Here is a 21,498-nt window from a genome sequence, read left to right as displayed (position 1 = left end):
CCCAACCCCAACCCCACTCTCCTCCTCCTGCCCTGGGTACTCTCCGCATTCAAACCTCCCTGACTCCAGGCTAGATCCAGGACACACCCCTTACTGCCCTGTGGCCCAGCTCACTTTCCGAAGTTCTGGTTCATTTGTTCATTTAACAGAGAGTGAATAAAGGAGGGTTTCCATTTATTCTATGTGGCTCTGGAGGGCCCAAAGCTAGCACGTTTTAAATTACTTAATGTTTGTTCAGATCTTTATGGTCTTCAGAGCACATGCATGCAAGCTGATCTTTGCAGCAACTCTATGAAATAAGTGGTCCCATTTTACAGATGAAGAAATGAAGGCTTAGAGGCAGCTTGTCCAGGCCACACAGCTGGTACCAATAACTGTTAATATTTGAACACCCTGTGTTAAATGTTTTAAGCCCTCTTAATCCTCACATAATCTTTTTTTTTAATTTCTCATTATTATTATTATTCTTCGGCTGTGCTGGATCTTCGTTGCTGCACGTGGGCTTTTCTCTAGTTGTGGCGAGCAAGGGCTACTCTTCGTTGCAGTGCGCAGGCTTCTCATTGTGGTGGCTTCTCTTGTTGCGGAGCACGGGCTCTAGGCAGCCGGGCTTCAGTAGTTGTGGCTCGCGGGCTCAGTAGTTGTGGTTCACGGGCTCTAGAGCGCAGGCTCAGTAGTTGCGGCAAGCGGGCTTAGTTGCTCCGCGGCGTGTGGGATCTTCCTGGACCAGGGCTCGAACCCGTGTCCCCTGCATTGGCAGGCGGATTCTTAACCACTGCGCCACCAGGGAAGTCCCCTCACACAATCTTATAAGGTAGGTGGTGGCATTGTTATCCTCACTTTACAGATGAGGGAACTGAGCATCAGAGACGTTAAGTGACTTCCCCAAGGTCACCCATTACCCTCTGCTTTATTATGTCTCTAGTATAGCTGGGGATGCAACGAGGACATGCCCCCAGACCTCCTGATCGAAGTGGTATCTTGTTACCTGCCTGTTAACTGTAAACCTGGACCAGGGGGTAGAAGCCACAGGGAAGCAGCTCCCAGCTTTATCAAAATAAACCTTTCCACCTGCCCGTGCTGGCAGGAGAGGTATGAAAAGGCAGTGAAGCCAGGGTGTAAAGTGAGGACTCACACTTCCTACGCAGGCTGGGAGAGGACCTCTGCTGAGATTTTAGGGATTCATTTTTATGTCAGTTGGTATTATTCAGTGCTTTTCCCCAGAAGGCTCACTCACTTGGTCCAGATGGCCAGGTCCAGGCTATAAAAGCCCGTCTGCTTTGCCTGAGAAAACTGTCGGTTTACTTGCAGGGGGGCTGGGGCAGGCCAGCCCCCCGAGTGGGTCTCTAGCAGGCTCTCTGCTGGCAGAAATGTCAAAGGTCTAGAATTCAGAAAGAGGAAGCCCGGAGCAGTCAGCAATGCACATGTACTCAGGGTGGTGGGAAATTCTGTTTCTCTGAAGCACGGAGGATGTGAGAAGGGTCCTTGCTGAGCCTCTACCAGCCGGCACATCAGAGATGTGCGTCAGAGGCACACGTCTATGCAGACATGGCCTGAACCCATTTCATCTCCAGGCTTGGAGAAACTGAGCTCGACACCCGCCCCTAGCGTCCCAAAGCCCCTTCCAACTCTGAAAATCTATGACCCTGGGCTCCTGCATCTCTACTGAGTCTCTCACTTAGAGGCAGGATAAGAGTACAGGGGCTCTGGGTCAAGTTTGAACCCTGTCACTTGTTAGCAGCCTGTCCTTAGATATAATACTTAGCTGGTATAAGCTTCCATTTCCTTACCTGTAAACCTATGATAACTATTACCAGGGACTTCATATCATTATTGCAAGGATTAGGATGGCAGTGATAGTATCTGTCTCTCAGAGTGGTGGGAAGGTAAAGCAAGATAACACAGGTAAAATGCTCAACACAAGATAATACACATAAAATGCTTAACAGGTACACTGTCAGTGTCTAATAGATGCTGGCCATCATCATTATATGACTGGCAGTGACACACCTCCTTGCCAGGCACTGAGGGATAGTTCCTCCCTGACCATAATACGGGATGGGGAGAAAGACCACACACAGACCAGACTCCCTGCCTTTGTTAAGCACCTGGGGGAATCAGGCACCCCTTGCAGCACAGACAGGGACAGTGGGTGCTCAGAGAAAGGGCAACAGCCCAACAGAGACGGTGGGGAGGGTGTCATGGGGAACAGATCCAGCTCTGCAGGGGTGCCCTGAGCCAAGCGAGTCAGGCAACCAGAACTTGAACCAACTCCAAGTCCCCGGGTGAAGCGTGGTTTAACACGCTCATTTGCCAACATGCTAACGAGGGGCCAGCTTAATCTTGTAAAGCTGGGCTTTGCTAGCCAGGGGAGGTCCTTCTGCTGGGTTTTATGGTGGAGGGGCATAATTAACGAGGAGCCATCCAGAAGCACTAATCCAGCTGGGAAATTCTCCCTAAGCGGTCTCGGGGGACCAGGGTATGTTCCTGGAATGACACAGACTAGACTTATCCGCGTGTAGATGGCAATGGAGCTCAGCTGGAAGAGCCAAGAAGGAGGAGGCGCCTGGTGGCACAGGGCATCACACAAGACCTCCTCCCTAGGGGCAGGAGAAGCCCCAGACCTCCTCTTAGCTGCTGGAGTCTCTCCTTGTCCTCCCATCAAAGCAGTAACTTCAGCTGACAGCCCAAACAGCCTGAAACGCCAGCTGAGCGCAGGTTCGGATCAGAATATTTCCACATTCCAAATGTATTCATGTCGGGCAGGTTTAGAAAATTAGTGAGTTTGGTTTAAGTTTGAACTGATCCACTGGTGCAAATGGCGCTCAGAGAAAAGGGAAGTCAGGGTGGACCCTACCATCAGGGAAGGCTTCCTGGAGGAGAGGTTGGAGGCACTGGGAAAGGCAGAGGTGAGCAGACAGGAAAGAGGCGTTCCAGAAGCCGGGATACAGCACAGACTTCGGCAGGAAGCAACGGAGTCCCAGCTGGGAAAGGTGGATGAGACGGAGATTGCTGAGGCTGAAGTCTGCAAACCAAAGACTAATGTGGGAGTCACCTGCTTTCTCCCTCACCCACTGGGAAATAAAGGTTTACATTCACCAAAACTAGAAGAGGTAAGGGGCCTGGATCACCACAGAATCATGTGGAAAGCTTATGAAAACTGCATATGCCTAGGCTCTACCCCAGACCTACGGAATCAGAGTCTCTGCGGAGAGGACCCAAGAGAATCTGCTTTTCACCAGCACTTCAGGGTGCCTGATGTGCAGTGAAGTCTGTGATAACTGTTCCTGCAAAGCTGGAGTTGTCAACAAGAAAAGACAGTAATTGAGCTTCATGGTCCTCAAAGCCCTTTCATGAAACTGGTACCTTGATCATCCAACAAGCCTGTGAGGCAGGGGTAACAATTCCTCCCACTTTACAGAGGCAGAGGTAGGCTTCAAGTGGTTCAGAGACATCCCCAAAGTCACAGGGCTAACAGACAGAAAACTCCAGACTGGTGTGAACCAAGGTCTCATCACTGATCTCGTGTTCTTCCCACTTCACCAAAAAGGAGCACGCTGGTGGCAACGCTGCCTTCCGCTCCAGCCTCGACTCTGTCGGGACCCCTCATGGAGCACCCGGTCACTGGAGACCACGCTGGTGTGGGCACCATCCCTCTGCCTCCCAGCCAGTCCCGCCAGGCCCTGGGTGGGGGGACTTTCCCTGCCGTGGGGCTGGGGCATTCACCCTCACAGGCATGGAGCACGGCCCTCCCCACTCACCTGCCCTCCTCCACCATCCGCTTCCCCCGTCGGGCTCTCATCTTAATTTTATTCATTTGATTTATTAACATCTAAGTGACAGAGTCATCCTGGTCAGCATGGCCAATCAATTCCAGGGTATAATTCGGTTTTTCCTGATTGGGTCTCTGGTCACTGTCTTTCTGCTCACCAAAATCGATACTTTCACCTTGTGCTTCAAAGTCAGGCCATCTGCAGAGCCCCGGCCTGTTCCCCCTGGACCTAGTGCCACAGCCACAATGCAGCTGCCCTTCCCCTGTCAGCCCTCTCTAACCCCACCAGATCAGAAGCAGCAGGGCCCCCTCACCTACCCTGCTTGGGGCAGGCTGCTGGCTGCCCCGCACATCTGAGCTGCTGCATCATTGCCAGTCCTGGGAGACCAGGAAGGCATCGTGGCATTGGAGCACAGCTCATCTGGACCAGAGCCTCTCACTGCAGTCCGCCTGTCTGGGGATGGGCACTGAGCCTCTCTGGGCCTCTACTTCCTCATCTGTAAAATGGCGGTAAGTGCAAATGCAGGGAGGAATACTGTCAACTACCAGACTGCATCAGTCACGTTGCCTGTCACTCAACGCCCCCACCCTGACCCCCAGAGCACTGAGTCTCAGACAGAATCTACACAGCTTTGGCCCACCTTTCAGCATCTGTGCTGTGTCCCCAGCTGGACTGCAGGCCCTTGGTGGACAGCTTCCGTACCTCCTGCCTCTGCTTTTGTCCCAACAGTGCCAAGCCCAGGGTGAGGCCCCGAGGGAGTGCCTGGCTGTCCAAGAACCGCATCTTACCTCTCCCAGTGGCTGCACACGTTGGGGTCCTCGGGGTTGAGGGAGAGGACAGTTTGCAGGAGGGAGCAGACAAGGAGCCCTGCCACCGAGAGCACCATCCTGGGCCCTGCGCGGGAGAACAAAGGAGGCAGCGTCATTAATCAGACCGTCTTCCCAGGCATCTGTTTGGGGCCATGACTCCTCGCGGGAAGCGGCGGAAGAGGCTCGCTAAGCTGCAAAGTTTCCCATCATCATCGTGTAATGAGCAGCTGATATTTCACACTTGCAGGCTTTGACTAACACCGTAACACTTCACCACTTCTGAGTAACCGGGCAGTGGGAAGGCTGAGTCAGGGAAACGTTGAAATTTTAGGCCAGAGCTTCTGAAAGTTTTTTGGTTCATGGACTTTGAGAATCTAATGAAAGTTACAGACCTTCTCCCCCACAAAATGCACATACGCACGACATTTGGCTGTGATTTCAGGGTGCCCTCAGGCCCCTGAGCCCATCCTTGGACCAAGAACCCGTGATCTTCTACCTTAAGGACAATACCCTCCCCCTGTCCCTTCTCCCTCATCTTTGATGTGCTTTGCCCATTCACTTCCTCTCTCTACTCCCTCCTTCAATGAAGACAGAGAAAAAAGGTGTCTGGTATGGCCCTGGGGACAGGTAAGCTGAGAAAACCCTTCTTAGCAGCTCTGGTCCAACAAGCCGCGCAGAAGGCTGGCCCTTACTTTTCTTGTTCCCATGGGGTATCAGCCACTGACACCCAGGGTGATGCATCTCTGCACGTCATACCAAACCGGGGGCGAAGGGCTTGGATAGCCTGGTAAGGGGCTTTGAGGAATCAGCTTGTAGAGTCTGTTCCTGGCCCCTGAAGTGACAGCCTGAGTCAGGGGTTAAGTGGGCCTACCCAGCTACCAAGCCCCTTGGACCTTGAATTGAGGATTTCCCAACAAAGGGCTCCTCATAGAGGCAGAGAACCATTAAGGTGGGAGCGGCTGAAATGACCTCCGAGACTCCTTCCTGTCCAGGACTCCGTGGTCCTACAGCCTTAGAGAACTGCCCAAGGGTTCCCACCTGGTGAGGGTGCAGGGGGCCCCAGAGCCACCCCCAGGGGACCTGCAATTCATGTGTGCTCAAACATCAGCTACAGACTGAACAAACACTGTGACTCAGAAAGACAGCACTATATTTCCCGTGTTCACAGATGCGATCGTGATTTGCTTAAAAGCTTTACTGAATTCGAAGGACCTTTTATTCTCAATCAGCCACATTAAAAAAAAAAGCAGCTTCTAACAACTGGGGGCAGGGATGGTATAGAAACTCTTTTGACATTGCAAAAGGGTCCCCAGGATTGAAACGGTTGAGGATTTCTAGTCCATTGACCTGAAGTTTACCGACGAGAAGCACCTTCTTGGAGACAAGGAAGAGTAACATGGATGTTGCACACGCCCCCACTTGTACTCCGAGGGAAGCTGAATGGAGCGCCTGCCTTTGTGAAAGGTTAAACTCTCCCCTCCCAGCCCCAATAATTTCCTTGTTAAACTCTTTCTTAGCAGCTCCTTCAGAGATAAACAAATTGTCACAAATACTGTGTAACCATGGGGGTCCAAATGATGATTAATGAGGTTTTCCTGTCTGAGATCTGGAAATAATCTGGCTAAATGGATTCTGAAAATCGGTTAAGAAAGAGAAAAGCAATTCTGGTGCTTCTGCACAATATGCGGTCTGGGAGTTGCAAGCCACAGCCGCTCCCAACTCCCCCATACGCTCACCCCACCGGCCCCCAGGCCTCGGAGGCCCCGCACTCACTGGACCCTACACAGCGCTAGGGCTGCCGGTCATTTCAACACATTCTCCTCAAAGAGAAGGTGAGACCTTCACCTTTGGGAGGGGAAAGAGCCTGCCCAAGACATGGCATTGAGTTTGGAGGATGGGCATCTTCTTCCAGGTGAGGGTTGGGCTGATCAGACATCAAATAAGTCAAGTAACGAAATAAACGAAGGGACAGCAGCGCTGAAAGGCATAAAGTCTGAACGCAAACTGCAGAGAAGGCCTCACCTTGATTCTCTCCACGGCCCTGTCTCGTTACTTTGGCCGCTCCTGTAATCTCCAGCATTCTCCCGAGAGGACCCCCTGGCCACATCTTCAAACTTACGAAGCTTAGAATATCAAAGGGTGAGGCCACCTGGACTAGAGGAGACTGTGCCTCTGGCCCCTTTTAATCCTTGTGATGGAAGATGGGTGGCAGATGGAGGTAACTAGGATCGCGGCTATAATTTGGGAGATCTGTTGAAATCTTTGTGAAAACCTTTCTCTCTGAGTCAGATCTGGACAGGACAGTTTGGCTGACTCCCACTGGGCGGTGAGATACCTGGGCACCAGGGCACAGAGAGGGTAACAGGTGTGTGGATAAGCACACAGGAGGTGGAAATGGATGCGGGAGCACAGGACACCGCCAGCCAGGTGGCATTTACACAGTCTGAGGCCTCACTCCTCCGTTACTGTGTGTGTGTCAAGGCTACTGAGCAGGGAATGCTCCCCAGGACTCACCCCCAAGCCTCGATCAGCCTTGTCACCAGCATTCACAAAGTTCGCCATCTGAGGCCAAGTCCACCTCTGTGGTGGTGTGGTTGGGGGAGAAAGATGTCGGCCTGTGGGTGGAAGAGGTGACTCCCCTAGGACCCCCTCAGCCCTCAGAGTTTTTCTTTGAAGCGGCCAGTCTAAAAGATGCAACCTTATCACCCATCGCTCCTCCCCAGTCAGGCTGGCCCCATCTCCTGCTCTTTCTCTCTGCCAAGCCTCGCTCACACGGCTCCCCTGCCCTCAATGCCCTTCTTCCTCAACTCTGCACATCCAAACACCTGCCACACCAGGTCCAGCTCAGGCCCCAGCCCCGCTCCCCCCGCCGCTGCAGGGCTTGGCACCTACCACAAGCCAGCACACTACACTCATGTAGCTTCCAGCCTGGCCAGCTGGTCCAGCGCTCATCACCTCCCATCTTGCCCTGACATCCTTCCCAGCAGATTGACTTCATCTTTCCAATGTGCCCGTAAATGCTTGGAGGCTGGGGTCAAGTCCTAGTCTGTTGCCAGTCAGTTCCTTTTGGGAACTGATCTTAGAAAATGTGTTTCTACTTGTCTCCGACATTTCACTGAGGTGGAGTGAAGAGCAGCCAGAAAGGAGCCATCCCCATCTGGGGGCAACTCATAGTCATTAACTTTAATGGGGCTTCCCGGGCTCTCTCTCTCTGAGGACAGATCCCAAAGACATATATACTTATGAGATGACTGAGGGAAAATCAATCCCGCCGCGGTGCTTATTAGGCCGACTCTATTCGGAGTAACAGAGGTTAACACAGCAGTCACCATCTGACTTGGGGCATTAATAATTAAATAGGGCTTCCCTGGTGGCGCAGTGGTTGAGAGTCCACCTGCTGATGCAGGGGACACGGGTTCGTGCCCCGGTCCGGGAAGATCCCACATGCCGCGGAGCAGCTGGGCCCGTGAGCCATGGCCACTGAGCCTGCGGGTCCGGAGCCTGTGCTCCACAACGGGAGAGGCCACAACAGTGAAAGGCCTGCGTACCGAAAAAAAAAATAATAATAATAATAATTAAATAAGAAAATGCCCCTGGTTTCACTTCAGAGGAAGAGAGTGTGTAAGTAGATCAGCCGGTTGCCTCCCCTCTGACCCGTGCTCCTTGCATAGATAGTAAGAAGCAGAGGAAAGGAGTGACGTTCCAGAGGTGGAGAAATTTCTTTCCTGACTGGAGGTATGGCTGCTTTACACTGCTGAACTGGAGGTGAGGCTCACACCTGCCCACAGGTGTAGTCACTCCGCACACCTGGCAGGGCCTGAACTAATCAAACTCCTGGAGCGCCACCTGCCCAGCCCTGGGCTGTGCTTCCAGGACACAAAGAAAGAACACGAGTCAGCTGCAGCCCATTTGCGGAGATGAAAGCAGCAAGCGGTCATGTCCCCCTGGAAGCCTATGGAAAACTTGGTGGAGGGGTGGGACTTAAGGCGCACAGAATACGCAAAGGGAGAGGGCAAATAAACGGCATTTGGGGGAAGTACTGCATAAGCAAGCGACTGGAGGCAGGAACGTGCAGGTGGTGCTGGAGGGTCTAGGAGGGTGTGCCCTGCGGAGCAGAAGCGGGCAACATGGGAAACTTTGGGAGGCGTTTTTGAAAATTTTGTTCTATGAAGCACTAGTCCCAGGAGATACTGATAAAAAATCTCCCAGACCAAGATTTCCCTGAGAGGCGAAGTTCAGGACATGCTGCATGCTACGGCCTCATCTTAAATATCCACATTGTATCTGAGCAGACCTTGGGCTCTGGGAAGACCCAGAGTAAAGAGACCTGTTTGTTTCACCCAGTCTTTCCCACAGAACTTTCTAGTGAGCTCTGTAGCAGCAGACTTCTTCAGGATACTGGTTTGGTAAACTCTGCTCCTCTCCATCAACGTCAAGTCTGGAGGAAGTCCTGGTCCTGCCAACGTGCATCCTTAGAGTTGTATCCACTTGTTTACGCTAACACCCGAGGGCCTTCTGTGCCTGGCATCTGGTGTTAAAGGGACTCTGCCACTGGGTGTTAAAGACACACTGACATCACAGCAAAGGACCCCTCCTCCTAGCCTGGGCCTTCTGTCCTGGCCTGGGTCGGCCCTGCAGGCTGAGCAGACCTTACAGATGGCAGCATCTTCTGAAGGTCCTGCCTTCTGCTGGGGGCCCCGCCAGCACCAGCACCTGGAGAGTCCAGCTTGTCTCTCTGATGGCAACACACACCTGGCCAGACACCAGCTGCTCACATTAAGCAAGATGCATAAAACTGGGGCAGAGGGCAGACAGACAAACAGATGGCCTCTGCCCCAGGATCAGTCGTGATGACCTCATGGTCCATCTGTGCAAAAATCTCCCCCATCTGCTTCGCTTCCACCACCTGCCTAGTCCTCCTGACTGTGCCAAAAATCTTGGACACTGGAGCCTGGTCCGTGTAGCTGGAACCTGCTCTCTGTCCATCCCAGTCTCCTCTAGGGAGCCCTTCCTTCTCAACAACTTTGCATTGGCAGCAGGAGTGGTCAGGCACTATTTTGTGGGTCCTGGGAGGTTTCCAGTCACAACGCTGGGGATCGATTGGTAGTGGCTGCTTGGAATGCTCTCCTGAGGAAAGGAGCTGAGGGGAACATGCCATGATTGATTAGTAATGTCTCTCGTGGGCACTGGATGGGAGAGGGACACACGGGTGCCATGCACTTGTCATCCCTGTCTTACATTGCTGAACGGTTGTTTTAACTTTGGAAAGCGCTCCTCTCCTATATGAACCACCTGGATGTGGCCTCAGCTCTTCCCTCTGGGCCTTAGATCCTGCCCATCATTTTCCTTCCCTTTGTACCACACCATCAAAACACACTTCTCGAGGACAGGGGTTTTGGTCTATTGTGTTCATTGACATCCCCAGAACCCAGACCATTGCCTGTACAGAGAGGGGCCTCAATCCATCTCTGTCCACTCCACAAATTGTTCACTCTACAGCCAACCACCCACCCCGACCTCTCAGCCGTCCCGAGCCTCAGGATCAGCCACAGGATTGCCTGTGTTTGTCTTGACAGAGGCCACCAAAGACCTGTCCTGAGAGCAGGTCTTACCGTATGGGGCACGCCACCCTGCACTGACCTTGCACCGCAGAGACACCAATCTGTTGGCAATGGATACAGTGGGCACTGTGACATCCTGAGAGCGATTCAAAGACTCCTGCCTGGGCCACCCTGCCAACACTGGGGTATATCTGTTCCAGGAACCAGCACAAGGCGGGCATTGAAGCCCACTCAATAGCTCAAGCTGAATGGGGGACTGACTGGTGTTCCGAGAGCCTCATGAAAAGGTGCATTCAGGCTCGGGAAGCAGAAGAAGCAAACCCCAAACTGGCACTGATAAAGCAAACGTCTCACATTCCTCCCGGCATGTGGGTGTATAGAGAGAGATTTCTATCTTCTATTTATAGAACACACACACACACACACACACACACACACACATACACACACACACACACACACTCCTCTGTTTTTTCCTGAATAAAACAAAAAAGCCAAGTTTGCACTCAATGGGGCAAATGCCAAGGTTATCATCCTGTCTAGTGGACCTTCCCATTCATCTTCCCACTGTTCTCTCAGCTGGCTCCCAGTCCCCAAGCCCCTCTCTGTTTACTGGCCTTGCTGGGGGTCTGATTAGTGCCAGAGGAAAAGAGAAGCGATCAGCCCATAATTACGAGGCTTCACCCTTCGCCTTGATGAAGCCTCCTGCCCTCCAGCAATCCCACCAGGGGCCGGGCTTATGTTGAATGCTTTCTAATCTCCCTGCACCTAAAAAAACAAAAAAAAGTTTTAAAAATAGATCCATAGCTCTCAATCTCCAGAAGAGTGATTCCCTGACCACAGAAGCACAGCAGAAATTCCCAGCGTCAACACGGAGGCCCCGCCAGGTGCCTGCCCGCTGGGATAAAACAGGGGATTGGAGTCACCTCCTGAGACATGGTAAACGTCCTCGTCCTAAGGCTCCACCAAACTGATAAATTCTGCTTTCTTCTTGGCCGGGAAAGCCTCGGGCTGCAAACCCTGAAAATGGCACCACGGAGGCCTGCAGTGCCCATTAATCAGGGTCAGAAGACTGTCCTGCCCCTGTGCCCTCAAGTCCTGCAGAGAACAAGTGGCCCTGACATTAATCAGGCTCCGAGAGAAATCACAGCCTATCCCCAGGGCAGGGGAGCAGGGAGGGGGAGTGGACAGAGGTGTAGAAACCAACAAATTCATGAAGCACCCACCTCCCTCCCCCATGATGTGCAACCCCTGGGCTCTGAGCCCTCAGCCCTCCCGTTCCCAGGCAGGCAGCAGCTGCGCCCCCAGCTTCCAGCCCCTCTGAAGACGAAGGGAGAAAACTTATCTGTGTTCTTAGGCCATTTCATTTCTCACAGAGCAATTATCTCCATCTTTCCATTTCTTTGCAAATCAGGGTACACTCAACTGGCGTGGCCAAACCAGAGGCTGCCTGTGCCCTCACCAACCCAGCCCACTCTGGGCCTGCTCTGCTCCCTTCTTCCACCCTCTCCCAGGGCTGTGGGGTTCTCTGAACTATGGGAACCCCACATGCCCTGGCATTAAATCATGCCCACATCCACAAAACCCTCATAGACAAGTCAGTCACTCAGGGCCATACAGCCCCAGCCCCATGGGGATTAGTCCCCATTCCCGCTCGCTCTGCAAAAATACATTTCTAAAACCACAAGGTGCAACCACAGATGCCCAGATGGGAAAAGAGCACTGAGGGTTGGGGCCCTGTAGAGTGAGCCATCACTGGGTCAAGCCTCCCCATTGGGCTGAGCTGCGAGGATGAACAGCTGGACAGCAAGCCACGTGGTACCAGAACTGGCACCTGGACAGACCTGGGAGCATCACCTGTCAACACCTCATCCCACAGGAGGACAAACTGCCCCCAGGTGACTTCAAGGTCACATGACACATTGGTGGCCGGGCCCATGGAAGGCAAAAGCAGAGCTGGACTGACATGGATTCAAATTCTGACTCCACCGTACTGGCTACTTAACCTGGATAAAGTCATTTACCTGCTTTGGGGCTGTTTCACAGCAATCAGGTAAGACCAACTTCACAGGGCTGTTAGGATATCAAATGAGTCAGCAGGTAAAGTGCTTGGTCCAGAATCTAGCACACAGAATGTGCTCAATAAAATATTAGTTTCCTGCTGACTCATATCCCGCCCCCCCCCATCTCAAAGACCCTTCCAACTCTCTAATTCTGAATTCTAGAATTTGTAAGGAGCTGGGTAAATATTGATGGAAAAATCCTCTGCTGGAAAGTCTAGGCTTGGCTATATGTATTTGGTGACTCCAGGGTGAGTCTTAAATGTACAATTACCAAGATGGTCTCATCTTTCATCCATCTTTTCAGCAAACATTTATTGAACACTTGCCAGTCATTGGACACAAAGACAACTCAGGCAGGTCCTGCCCCAAGACCCCAAACACCTGCTGGAGGGTGTGTGGGAATGGCTGTGAGAGGGCAGTGGACCCAGGACGTGGCTTAATTCAAAGCACTGAGGCCTTTGCCCAGCAGGAAGCCTCAGGCAAATGTGATGGGATATCAGAGACCTTTGCTGGAATTGATGCATACCATCCCCACAGGTCCCCCCACATGTTGAATCCAGCCCATCTCCATACCAGTTGCCTCTGAATCCACTCTTGATCAGGGCTGCCTCCTCTGAAGGTGGGCAGCTTGTCCAGCCTCCCGGCTCTACTCTGTCAGGACTCAGAGCAGCTACATTTCCTCTCTCCCTTGGGTCTTCCCTCCTGAGTTCCAGCTCAGCTCAGGAGCAGCTCAGCTTTCCATGGCCCCATTCTTCTCTCTGCCTGCTAAGTCATTAACTTGCTGTGTGACTTGGGACAGGTTGCTTTCCTTCTCTGAGCTTCATTCTCTGCTTGCCCCAGAGGCTGGGGTCAGACTGTACCATCTCCTGGACTCTTCCAGCTCTACAAATTTACCTCCAGCATGTCTCCCTTCCCTGCCCTTCCCCTCCTCACATTCTTCTCTCTCTTCACCCCCACATTGGGTTTGCCCCATCTCCCAGCAGCAAGAAGATAAAGCAGCAGAGGCAGGAGAACTGGATTCTAGGTTTGGAACATGGAGAACTCATTTCACTGCTCTGAGCCTCCTTATCCTCTCTGACTACACAGGAAGGATGAGAGAACGACCTGTTCTTGTGAGGATTAAACTGCAGCCCAGCACTGGAAATGTAGGTGTCAGTGGCATTGTGAGGGCGGGGACCCTAAGTTCCTGCCTACCTCTCTGTCCAATCTTCAGCACCCCTTTGAAGACTGGCCTCTTGTCTCGTGCTCTAGTCCAGCCCAGGGCCCACATCAGAGCAGCCTCTGCCCCATCACACCTTGGGGACCTCTTCTCACCAGTCAGGAGCTAAACAGGAGGGCGTGGTTGTCAGTCCACAGACTAGGGCAGCCTCTCCAGGTTTCCTTCTGGAACCTTCTGTATGTATCTAGGCCAGGAGAATCTGAAGCCAGACACCAACAAAGCCTGAGGGTCCTACGCCTGTGCATTGGTTGTGGAAATGGGCATCGGTGTGTCCTAGAAAGCCGCTTGGCAGTATATAACAAAATGTTTTAATCTACATCTTTAACCCAGCATTCCATTTCTGCAATTTAACCTATAAAAATTGACCAAGGTCAAGGATAGGTTCAAGAATGTTACGTCATGTCTTAATAAAGAGATATTTATTTCAGCAGCATTGAAACAACCTGAATGCCTAAATCAGTAGGGTCCTTGCTAAATAAATCCCACCATGTACACAAAACAAAATATTATGCAAACATTAAAGATACTGACGTGTGGGAAAATATGGAAGCCTATACACTGGAGCATTAATAGTGGTCATCTGTAAGGGGAGGGGAACAGAGAAACATCACAGGACTTGTGCTTTTTTGTTTGTTTGTTTTTGTTTGTTTTACGCGGGCCTCTCACTGCTGTGGCTTCTCCCCGTTGCAGAGCACAGGCTCCGGACACGCAGGCTCAGCGGCCATGGCTCACGGGCCCAGCCGCTCCGCAGCATGTGGGATCTTCCCGGACCAGGGCACGAACCCGTGTTCCCTGCATCGGCAGAAGGACTCTCAACCACTGAGCCACCAGGGAAGCCCAACTTGTGCTTTTTAAGTCAAACATTTTTGTTCTTATATTAGTGTTTCTTACAATGAACATTATCATCACCTTAATCATAAAAGCAAACATATTTTAAGATAATATATGTAAAGCACTCCCACTCCTGCGCATATATACAGAAAAGATGAAAACCAATTCAAAAAGATACATGTACCCCAATGTTCATTGCAGCATTATTTGCCATAGCCAAGATATGGAAGCAACCTAAACGTCCATTGACAGAGGAATGGATAAAGAAGATGTGGTATATATATATATGCTGGAATATTACTCAGCCATAAAAAGGAATGAAATATTGCCATTTGCAGCAACATGGGCAGACTTAGAGATTATCATACTAAGTGAAGGAAAAAAGACAAACGTCATATGGTATTACTTATACGTGGAATCTAAAAAAAATGATACAAATGAACTTACAAAACAGAAATAGACTCACAGACATAGAAAACAAATTTATGGTTACCAAAGGGGGAGGGGATAAATTAGGAGCTTGGGATTAACAGATACACACTGCTATATATAAAACAGCTAAACAACAAGGATTAACAGATACACACTACTATATATAAAACAGCTAAACAACAGCTACTGTATAGCATAGGAAACCATATTCAATATCTTGTAATAACCTACAATGGAAAAGAATCTGAAAATACATATATAGAAAACTGAATCACTTTGCTGTAGGCCTGAAACTAACACATTGTAAATCAATTACACGTCAATTAAAAAAAAGAATAGAAAACAAATTTGTTTTTGAATTTTATTTTATTTATTTTTTTATACAGCAGGCTCTTATTAGTCATCCATTTTATACACATCAGTGTATACATGTCAATTCCAATCTCCCAATTCATCACACCACCACCCCCACTTTCCCCCCTTGGTGTCCATACGTTTGTTCTCTACATCCGTGTCTCAATTTCTGCCCTGCAAACCGGTTCATCTGTACCATTTTTCTAGGTTCCACATATATGCATTAATATGTGATATTTGTTTTTAATTAAAAATTTTTTTTAAAGAATAGGAAAAAAATACATTAAATAAATAAATAAAAGATGATACACGTAAGTTCACTACCACGGAAAGGACCCTGATATATCATCATGTGAAAAACACAGGTTACAAAGTAGTATGAACGTTACAATCGCATCGTATGTGTGGGTGGTATGTGTACTGAGAGCAAACAAAAAAACAGAAAGACGTCCAGAAGGATGTTAACAAAGGCGTCTGGGGGATGACAATTTAGGTGACTTAACCTTCTTCTCTATACTCTTCTGTCGACGCTTTCTATGATGAGCTGGTCAGCTTTTCAATTTAATAAAACCACAATAAAGCTACCTTCATTTTGCAAAAAAAGGCAGGGCCCCTTGTCAGTGCGCCCATAGCATACCCTCCCCCAGGCCGAGACTCTCCCACACTGCTCCTTGGGGTACATATTACCAAACAGCAGGGACTTACGAGCCCTGAGCCTGCTACCGCTAGGGACACAGGCCACTTTATGGAGCTTTCCAGGCAGCCCTGGAAGCCATCAAGCCGGGGCGGGGGTGTGGGTGGGGATTGCCAGAATAACTGAATGGCCTGTGTCCATGCTGTGATTATATCCACGCTGTGATTAAAAATATTATGCCATTTCAAAGACCCCAAATGATCTGATGACACTGAAAATGGATGGATAATGTATAATTTGGTCAGCTCTATCCAGTATAATAAATGAACCAAGTATTCAGATTTTTAAAAGAAAGTTATTGCAGCCCTTTGTCCATGACACTGATGAATCCTGGCTCACAGCCTGGTCAGGTCAGCCCAGGGAGCGTCACCTCACTCCAGCACCCGTTCAGTCCCCGGCATCCCCACAGGCTCTTCTCCTCCAGGGGTAACAAGCACCTGGAACTCTGGTCTCAATTCCTGGGTCCTAACCCCAGCTCTGTCTCTTACCAGTGTGTGACCTTGGGCAGGTCACTTAACCTGTGGGAGCGCCAGCTTCCTCCTCTGTGAAGTGGGAGTAGTAAGAAAACCTGCCTCACAGGGTCCTGAGAGCCAAAGAGATGAGGATTATGAGAAGGGCCTGTAGACAGTAAAACACTGAGTAAAATGTGGAGGCTGGAGGGGGTGTGTGCAGGGAGAGAGAAGGAGTTTCTTAGGATCCTCCAATAAGGACCACCTCCTTGGGGTGGGACACGTCTGCCAGAACGCAGAGAAAGGGACTCAAGATGAATGTCAGTAAGTTTGCAATTTAGCCCAGCCCAGGCCCTGCTGACCCACAGTCTAAGCAAGAGATAATTCCAAGTCTGGAACCAGAAGCCAATTCGGCTGCGCTTCTGGCCTAGGATGTGTCTGACAACCATCTCCACAGTCAAGAGCATTCGTGAAAAATGGTTCTTCTGAACTCTGGTTTTCCGGAGGAGCAAGACCTTCCCAAAGGAAGGGGTCACCGAAAGAGCACCGCGGCAGATCAAAATCTATCCTCATCTCCCCAGGTTTAATTTGCAGAACAGCACACAACTCCCAGACTCACCGTGTTCCTGGTCTGGTTATTCATTGTTTATTTCAGTATTTTCCAGGAAATTGTTCATTAAGGATAAAAGCACCTGCTTACTGTAAAAGGGCATTACACAAAGACTCTGGCATGGGGGACCTGGGAAGAACATTATTAATGAATGAAGTGAAACAGGACAAACATGCTATAAATTAAAGGTCTAAAAAGAAATGTCTGGCATTGGTGGATTACAATAGAGGGATGAAATGAAACATCATATTTTTAGACCACGGTGGCATTTAAAAAAAAATGGGAGGGAAAAAATTACAAAAGGTGGCAGAGGTAATGATCTATTTCTGGAGCAACTAAAGCCTGTGCTTCCATTAAGAGAATTATAGATCAATTCTGTTTTGTCTGGGGGCATAGATGCGTGGTGTGTGCTAAATTAAAAAGCTTAACGTGTCAGAGCAGTTCCTTCTGAGGGTTCCATGGAAGGATGCTGACTGTGGCATTAGGCCTGAGAGAGGCATGGCAGGTGATGGAGAGGAAGTTAGGAGCATCTGAGCCGTGTCACTGAGTTAGGCTCAGCCAGGCATAGGCCATCCTGAGCACCAGTGTCCAAGAGCATATGAAGCCCAACCTCAGTTAACCGGAACTTCAATTAACTGGGGTGCCACCAAAGCCACTGGCCATGCTCACGGGTGCATTTCCACCCCAGAGACAGTGAGATTTTTTTTTTCTCTCTCCTGAAAAGCAGTTTCCAAGGCTAGCTTCTACCCCGATGATCTATTCAGCTTTATTTCCTTTACTTCATACCCTCTCCTGGACAAGGACAGGCCTTGAGGAATAAGGACCCTTGAAATCATTCCAGATGCCAATAAATCCAAAGAGATCTGATCCCATTCACCATAATCCCCTTACCAAGGCAGGAAAGGAAACAGGCACAATTGCAAAAAATGGTTTTGGTAGCAGGCACTGGAACCCCAGAAAGGTCTTCTCTGCCTAACTCCCAACTCAACAGGAAACTCAGAAATGTGAACCGCCCATTCCTCAAGGCAAGATGGGGGGTGGGGGGCAGGTTCCCCCTCTGACGCCAGCTGCTCCAAGTTGCTTTCTGCCCTTTCCGCAGGCAGGTGGAGCGGTGAGGCGCCAGCCTCCAATATGCTGAATCACCGACAGATAGAAAAAGGGAAGCTCATGCCAAGCTCCAATTCTCTGGTGTGCCCACAAATTTCTAAACTTGCCATAACACATACAGGGACTCAGTGGGATGGGAAGAACGGGAGGCAGGTCAGAAGCTTGCAAAGCCATGGTAGACCTCTGACACACAGAGGTTTGGCTGTGCCAAGATGGGGAGCAGAAAGAAAAGGAGAGGGGCACAGGTAGGCGTTGGGTATGGGTGTGCCCAGCTGGCTGGCGAACCACGGCTGAAGTTTGAGCTCAAGTGAGCATTGTGTACTAACACCATATTCGGAATCTAAGAGCACCTACTAAGGGTGCTCTATTAACATCCCCTGTTGGATGAGAACCTGGATGAAGACTGACTCAAAGAGTGAACATTCCGTTCACTCACCAACCATGGAGCATCTTACTGAGCCCCAGAAGAAAGCAGGAAATGAATGGCTACCGAGAGACTGCCCTTTGCAGGGCACTGAGCTGGGCACGTGGCCAATCCCCATCTTCACAGTGGCTCTAAGAAGCAGGCATTATGATCTCCATGGGCAGGTGATGAAACACAGACTCACAGTTTAGAAGTGCACGAACTAGATCTGAACTAAGGACTTATCTATCACTATGCTTTCAGGTCTATCTTTGCCCTTCTGACTTTGTGCATACGTGCACACATGTGTGCAAGTATGTGTGCAGATGTGCTACGTGTGGCATGTGGGGGAGGGTTGGGGGGGGTCATCTCTTTGGATCAGAGCTTCCTCCATGCTCACTAAGTTTGAGCAGAGGAAGAGGGGAGACTGTGCTATTGTGGGAAGAGGATGGGCTTGGGCCAGCTGTGTGACCTTGGGCCAGTCTCCTGCCTCCTTGGGGCTTCACTGTCCTCTATAATCTGAGAGGAAGCCTTTCTTAGCTGGTTCCTCATCTGAACCACAGAATCCAGAAAATGATTTCAGTGACTGTTTTGTCAGTTCTCCCGAGGATTGTTCATAACTCATACCAATCTAGATGTACAGGAGAAAAGTCAATCCATTACATACAGTGGACGGCATGGGGTGTTAGGAACCTAGCTGAGAAAGTACTAGATGGTCTTTAAGGTCCCTAGGGCTCTGACATCAGGAGATGGGTGGGGAGGCTGTGTGCCTCCACTACAGGAACTGGGCAGGTTGATGAGATCCTGAGCGTAGCTGAGGCTGCAGGGGAGGATGCCAGACCCCCAGACCAGATTACCTTAGTTTACAGCGTCCTCTGTGTGTATTTCCCTCGCGTCATCCTGTAACCTAACTACCTTCTTTAAATGTACCAATCTCACCTCCACTGTGATTTGAGGAATCAAGAGAGAAATTGGGAACAGGCCTTTAAAGGAATAAGCCCTACCTTTCACTGTCTACCCCTAGAGCTAGCTAACTGGGGGCGGAGGGGTGGGTAGCAATAACTGGCAAGAGATCTGAATGGGATCAATAATTGAGCACATGGGTCCTGTGTACCTCTCCTGCCCTCAGAGGACATGGAGTTTATTTTAGTACAGAAGGGGCCCATTCCCCAGCAAGGCAGAGCAGTGGTTTGTGTGCCAGGAACGAGCAGGGCGCCACCCTATTCTGGGCCTCACCCAGAATATATTCTAATACCTTAACAAGAGAGAGCACACCTAGCCCTCAACTTTCAGCTCTGGTTGTGGAACGCTCAGATGCTGGGATGCGTGGAAGGGGCAGCGTTCTGCGGAATTCTGCAGCCAGCGCAGCCCGGCTCCCAAGAAACCTCCGGCTCAGCAGTAGCCTGTGGCAATATTTTTGCATAAAAAAAGGACATATCTAGGCAGAACAGGCGCATGCCAGACTCTGGATCACTCTACAAAGCGGAGAGGAGGATAAAATCACCCCGAGGGAGGAAGGCAGAGGAGACATTTATTTCAAACCAATTTCACCCACTGGGGAGCAATCACTAAAGTCAAATGGTAGAGCTGTTCGGCTCTCTGTGTCACAGCGGATAAAGGTGGGAAGAACAAGTGAGCAATGCGACCACCAGCCTGACGCAGTTGCTGTGGGGAGGACCTGTGAGGGGACAGGATCTGCTGACGAGGCTGCCCGTGGGCTCTGAGGAGGGCCTGAGCCAAACGCCCAACCAAAAGCCAGGGACAGAGAAACCCAGAACCAGATCTCTCGCCCCCAGGTCTACCAATAATCAGCTGTGTGACCCTGAATGAGTCACTGAACCTCTCTGGGCTGTTTCCTGATAAGGAGGAGCTAGAATCACTTCTCAGGTAGTCTTGCCTGAGTAGATGACATGGGCTTAAAGGCCTGAGTTTGAGCTTTCCAGCATCACCTATCAGCCACGGGAAGGCTTTGAATGGCTTCTTTAGGCCTCGGGTTCTCCATTTATAAAAGGATATTGACTGACAGTCCTGTAATTTTAGAGCCAGATTTGGACTCTAGCGAAGGGCCCTTACAGCTCTAAAAAGTTCTACGGTGATTCTCTGTAGCAAGAGCAGATGACAGGGAGGAGAGGGTCCTCTCCAAGGGCGGGTTCTCAGCACCTGGCACAGTGTCAGGTGTGAGTCAATGTTTGATAACTAGCCAATGATTGGATCAATGAATCCATGAACAAGTCTCTGTTTCTGCACGAGCAAGCTGAGGTTGAGTGCAAAGACACTTCCAAGGTCACACAGCTGATAACAGATAGAGCTGACCTCAAAGCCAGGTCTTTGGACCCCAAATCCAGTGCCCCTCCCACTCCACCATCTACTGCGAAAGGGAAGGGAGGTCCTTGAGCAGAGCCTCCTTGGGGGGCAAGGCAGCCTGTGGGTGTGGGGATGGTGAGATCTCCCTAGGGCCACACTGGATTCTGTGTACCTTGAATCTATCAGCCTCTCAGTCAACCCCAGTGTCTGCTGCGTTTCCAGCCCATTCACCAAGCCCTTGTCCCAAAGAGGGTCTCCTTCTCCTCGGGTACAGAGAGAAGGGCTGCTGGTGGCTGGCCAGGGTCTCTCCCTGCCACCTCCTTCAGCCTTTCTTACAAGTCCTTATTTTCTTCCTCCAAAGATGGGCACAAAGGAGGTAAGTAAATAGAGAGGCAGAGTCGGGTGCTGCAGGAAAGCTTCCAGAATGTACCTTTCTGCTCCCCAGAGGCCTCTGCTGGGAAGTCACAGTCTGATCCCACTCGTCTATCTCTGCCCTGCTTTCTCGGGCCCTCAGAAACGATCTTCACCAGCCCTCTCTCCCAGGGACTGATGGAACAGCTTCTGCAGCATCTCCCCAATCTTAATAATCCCTCACCTTCTCGTGGGCTTTTATCTTCCCGTAGATAAAGCACATCCTTATCTATTGTCTCATTTGATCCTAGAAGAGCCCACTGGAGATGAGAACCCTAAGGTGGGACTCAGGGGGTGAGGAGGGGCCGGAAGTTTCAGTAGCAGAGTGGGGACCACGTAGCACAGGAACGCTTGTCCAGAGGTAGCAATAAGCACCTCCCCCTTTCCTCTGGCGTCTCCTCCGTCCCTGAGAAGCTGCAAAGGCAGGAATCAGAGTGCCCCCATCAGAAAGCTCAGAGCAGGGCTGAGGCTGCCTGGCAAG

At 50.6% G+C, this 21,498-nt stretch overlaps 1 protein-coding gene across 1 annotated transcript in view; it reads right to left on the bottom strand.

The window, feature by feature from the left end:
• MEGF11 (multiple EGF like domains 11) overlaps nucleotides 1-21,498 on the bottom strand; it is a 352,130-nt gene that overhangs the window by 220,760 nt on the left and 109,872 nt on the right. Inside the window, exon 2 of the mRNA XM_024735135.1 lies at nucleotides 4,559-4,664. Within this exon, the coding sequence (XP_024590903.1) occupies nucleotides 4,559-4,656 (98 nt within the window). The 5' untranslated portion in view covers nucleotides 4,657-4,664. The remainder of the gene's footprint in view (nucleotides 1-4,558; nucleotides 4,665-21,498) is intronic.

The sequence above is a fragment of the Neophocaena asiaeorientalis genome, unplaced genomic scaffold (assembly GCF_003031525.2).
Source record: "Neophocaena asiaeorientalis asiaeorientalis breed wild unplaced genomic scaffold, Neophocaena_asiaeorientalis_V1.1 scaffold264, whole genome shotgun sequence".
In the NCBI taxonomy this organism is placed as follows: domain Eukaryota; kingdom Metazoa; phylum Chordata; class Mammalia; order Artiodactyla; family Phocoenidae; genus Neophocaena; species Neophocaena asiaeorientalis.
Note: the sequence above shows the minus strand (reverse complement) of the source record. Positions and strands in the feature narration are given on the sequence as shown.